This window comes from Natrix helvetica (assembly GCF_964273705.1).
Source record: "Natrix helvetica genome assembly, chromosome: 1".
NCBI lineage: Eukaryota > Metazoa > Chordata > Lepidosauria > Squamata > Natricidae > Natrix > Natrix helvetica.
The window spans coordinates 373029574-373034508 of NC_138548.1; the positions used below are offsets into that span (position 1 = coordinate 373029574).

The 4935-nt window shown below is 39.9% G+C and overlaps 1 protein-coding gene across 1 annotated transcript; it reads right to left on the minus strand.

Moving 5' to 3' along the window:
- Positions 1–1561: 1561 nt before the first annotated feature.
- Positions 1562–2488, minus strand: LOC309382747 (vomeronasal type-2 receptor 26-like; the record flags this gene model as incomplete). The annotated part of the gene is made up of 1 exon (XM_081934569.1): positions 1562–2488. The coding sequence occupies one exon, from the start codon at positions 2486–2488 to the stop codon at positions 1562–1564; it is 927 nt and encodes a 308-aa protein (XP_081790695.1).
- Positions 2489–4935: the final 2447 nt, after the last annotated feature.

Sequence of the window (4935 nt, forward strand, 5' to 3'; positions counted from 1 at the left end):
GTTGTTCAAGTCAAATATTGACTGAAGAAAAGAAGGACTACTAAGCATTAAAAACCCCACAAATAATAATTATTAATTCATTTATTCTATTGTTTGATATCATCTTGGGTTTTAGTTTCATTAACAGAATAAGAGAAATAACAGAGGTGGAAGGGACCTGGGAGGTCTTCTAGTCCAACCTTTTGCTCCTGTATCCTTTCTTACAAAAAGCTGCAGTGTTGGAACACCTACAATTTCTGGAGGCAAGTCATTCCACTGGTTAATTGTTTTCTCCTTTGTTGGTTTTCTCCTTGGTTAATTTCCATCCATTGTCTTGCCTTCAGATGCTTTGGAGAATAGGTTGACCCTCTCTTCTTTGTGGTAGCCCCTTAGATATTGGAACACTGCTATCATATCAGCCCAGTCCTTCTTTCCACTAGACTAGACATATTCAATTTCTACAATGGTTCTTTTTGTATGTTTTCACCTCCAGTCCCCTAATCATCTTTGTTGCTCTTCTCTGCACTCTTTCTAGAGTCTCAACATCTTTTTTCACTAGTTGCTGGTTCTCTCTAGTACCACTTTTATTTGAGCCAACAGCAATTTTATTCATGACTGATGCCAAATGGAAAAAGGGCACTTTCTCTTCTGGGACTTTGCAATATGACCTCATTTTATGCTCAAAAACTCAGAAAGTCCATTTCAGCAATGTCTCTCCTTAAACCCCAGAGGGGATAAATTTTTAATTTTACAGCAATGTTCTTTTCCTCAAAATATTTCAGTGCTTGAAGATGAGATCTCCTTGGCAGGTTTTCATTTTCTCCCTTGGCGCAAAAGAGTTAATAGTAAAAACTGATAAATATACAAATATATTTTGGTTCTTTTACTGATTGTATACTTCATTTGCCTTTTATTTTGATATTAATCATATTTTAACAGACTAACAGAATAAGAATTAAAAGGGACTTTAGTAACACCTTGCTCAAGTAGGAAATCCTATACCATTTCAGAAAAATGGTTGTTTGATCTCTTCATAAAAATCTCCAGTGTTGGAGAATTCACAACTTATGGGGGCAAGTCATTCCACTAATTAATTGTTCTCACTATCAGGAAATTTATCCTTAGTTCTAGGTTGGTTATCTCCTTGATTAGTTATATCCTTCTTGTCCTGCCTTCAGGTGATTTGGAGAATAGCTTGACTCCGTCTTCTTTGTGGCAGCCTCTTAGATATTGGAAGACTGCTATCATAACACTCATAGTCCTTCTTTTCATTAAACTAGACATACCCAAATCCTGCAACCATTCTACATATGTTTTAACCTTCAGTCCAGTCCCATAATCATCTTTATTGCTCTTCTTTCCAAAGTCTCAACATCTTTTTTATATTGTGGCAACCAAAGCTGGGTGGAATTTTGGGGTTCTTATTTAAAAACAAAAGAGAAAATGTTTATTAAAAATGGTAGTCCATGACCATTAATCCATACCTATGAGTTCACCCAATAAAATAATAGCCTCCCAAATACTATAATTTGGAATTACTGAAAATTATTCTAGAAAAAGTATCTAAAAGTCATTTTATTTTTCATTTTAATATCATATGCTCTTTCCTATTCATATCTGATCTGAGCACAATGATATAGCACTTGGGGATAAAGATGCAGCCCAGCAGCCCAGCACTGGAAGCCAAGATGGAGAAGACCTGCACAGCCACCATATACTTCCCTTTGGTGCTTAGGTAGGCAGGCACAAAGGACACCCAAACACTGCAAAAGACTAGCATGCTGAAGGTGATCAGCTTGGCTTCATTGAAAGCCGCAGGTAGATTTCTGGCCAAGAAAGCCACTGTGAAGCACACAAGGCTTAGGAACCCCATATAGCTGAGAGCACCATAAAACATGGGAACAGAGCCTTCATTGCATTGCAGAATAATCTCTCCAGATTGTGAATGCATGTCAGAGTCAGGAAATGGGGGAGAAGTACCCAACCAGATGCTGCAGAGAACAACTTGGAGACCAGAGCAAGAAAGGATAATGGTGTTGGCAAAACTCTTCCCTAGCCATCTCTGCATTTTATTCCCTGGTTTTGTAGCCAAGAAAGCAAACACAACTGTGATAGTTTTAGCCAGGATAGAAGAAATGGCAATTGAGAAGATGATGCTGAAGGCTGTTTGTCGGAAAAGGCAGGTTACTCTCCTTGGCTGACCAATGAACAAGAAGGATGTCAAAAAGGAAAGCATGAGGGAGACCAGGAGGATATAGGAGAGGTCCCGGTTGTTGGCTTTGACAATTGGTGTTTCCAGAAATTTAATGAAGATCCCCAAGACAAAGCCTGTGATTAAAGAGAGGAATAAGGCAATGGAAGTCAGGATGATCCCAAGATTTTCCCCATAAGAAAGGTAGTTTTTAATCTTGGGGATACAGTGAACTTGGTTGATGTTTGAATGTTGATCTTCTGGACATTTAGTACATTTTTCTGCATCTGAAAAAAAATGAAGAATAAGATCTACCATTAAGCATGTCCCTTAGTAAAATCCATTTCATGGATGACATTGTTTGTGTAAATCCCTGTGTCTGAAGCCAATATTTTTCTTTATTTTGCTGTAGCTTTTTAATGTTAGTTAAAAAGAGGGAGGTGAAAGGATTCAAGAAAGGATGGAAGGTCCAACATTTTACCTTTCCATTACTATACCTATTGAGAATTGAAAGCCAACCTTTTGGCAGTGATTCAAAGGATCAATGAATCCCTGACTATAATAGAAGAAAGTTCAGGAGAAGAAACACTTAGCATAGCTTATTGTCAGATTCAAAAAATCAAGAAGCAAGCAGTTAAAATGACACTCTACAAGAATCTGAGTTGTGCCAGATATGTGCCAATATGATATTTCCAATAAAGCGATTCTTTGAGGAATTCACCTGCCTTGGAGTTTTTGTTTGCAATGGATCTATTACTTGGAACCTTGACAGGAATTTAAAGTATGCTGAACATGAGCTCTTGTGGACATAAAGGGACTTAAGACTGATGATACACTTGACCTCTCCTTTGGGCTCAGCCTGCTCAACTCTAGCTATACCAGGAGTGGGAAAATGCTACTTTTGATATGGAGCAAGAAAGGTTGGGAGGAGTTGCCTTTCGGGATAATTTGGATTTAGATATTTGGATTTGGAATGTGGACATCTAAATAAATTCCTCTTTTTTTATAAACAGCAAGGAAGCCATCATCCCATTTGGTCAAGAAGAAGTTTATCTCCAGTTTGACTCATGACTCCCCTCTCCTTTCTCCTTCCCACCGCCAGAGATGGGATTCAGCTGGTTTGGACTGGTTCGGGTGAACCGGTAGCCTCAACAATCAGCTGGGGAGTGAATCCATTTGCTCTGATGATCAGGTGGCCCCCTTGTGCTTTACTTACCTATATCCTCTCAGCTGATTCACGTGGCAGAGTGGATTGCAGCGCCTCAGTTGTATTACTCCCCAGAAGTAATGTGGAAGGTAAGTTTTGTTAAAACTGCACACACACTCAAAGCATGTGGGACACACAACGCACACGATCACCAAACCGGTTGTTAAAGCAGCAGGATCCCACCACTGCCCACCGCCTTCCATTACTCTCCCCTCCTTAATTCAGGAGTTAATCCAGGAGTAAAAATGTCAATTTTGGTTATCAGTTCAGTAGAAGGACTAAGATTGGGAGTGCTGAAATCTGGATTATGAACATAGCAAGAAGTGATAGAGCATAGCAGAGGCAAAGAGTGACATAATTGGGCTCTGGAAATATTAAAGACATTTGTCTACCCCTTGGCTTCTCAGGAAATTTGAAACTGTGAGCTGTGGCTGACAACAGAAACAATTCCCTCCAGATGTGGATGTTTACAAGAATTTGATCAATCCTCACCCAAAGACTCAATCAGAGTCGTTGTATTCTGAAATCTGGAAGCTCCCACTATTTAGAGCAATGTGGTAAATAGCAGTTGAATCATGAAAAATGCTTTGTGAAAGAGAAAGAAATGGAGATAGTGACAGATTGTATTTTCCTGGGCTCCAAGATCACCGCAGATGGGGATTACCGCCAAGAAATTAGAAGATGCTTTCTCCTGGGGAGGTAAGCTATGGCAAATCTAGACAGCAAACTAAAAAGCAGAAACATCATCCTGACAATACAAGTGTGTATAATCAAGGCTATGGTTTTCCCAGTTGCAATGGATGGCTGTGAAAATTGGACCATAAGAAAGGCTGAGCACCAAAGAATGAAGGCCTTTGAACTATGGTGCTGGAAAAGATTCATGTGAATCCCTTGGACTGCAAGGTGATCAAACTGGTCAGTCCTAGAGGAGATCAATCCTGACTGCTCTTTAGAAGGCCAGATCCTGAAGAGGAAACATAAATACTTTGGCCACCTAATGAGAAGGAAGGACTACCTGCAGAACAGGCTAATGCTGAGAAAGATGGAGGGCAAAAGAAGAAGGGAACGACAGAGAATGAGGTGGCTGGATGGAGTCACTGAAGCAGTAGGCATGAGCTGAAATTGTCTCCAGAGGATGGTAGAGGACAGGAAGGCCTGGAGGAACGTTGTCCATGGGGTCGCGATGGGTTGGACATGACTTTGCAACTAGCAACAACAAAAGATAAAGTGCAAGAGAAGTCAGCTCTCTCTTAATACACAAACCTTGCTTGTACTTTATCTTTTAATGTCTCATCCCAATTTAGCCTCAAGTTTATTTCATAAAGTTTATTATGAAACCCATCTATATATAGGAAGGAAGGAAGGAGGGAAGGTAAAACCAAGTGTTTCAAAATGCATTTTATGGAAAAAATCAGACTATATGGTCTTCTCCAAGGAGCACCCACCTTTCTTAGTAGAGATGGTTCCTTCTGCGCAATGATGACAGTTATAGCAGCAGATGGGCATTCCTTCCTGAGCCATTTTCATGAATCCAGGAAGACAGCTTTCCACACACCTG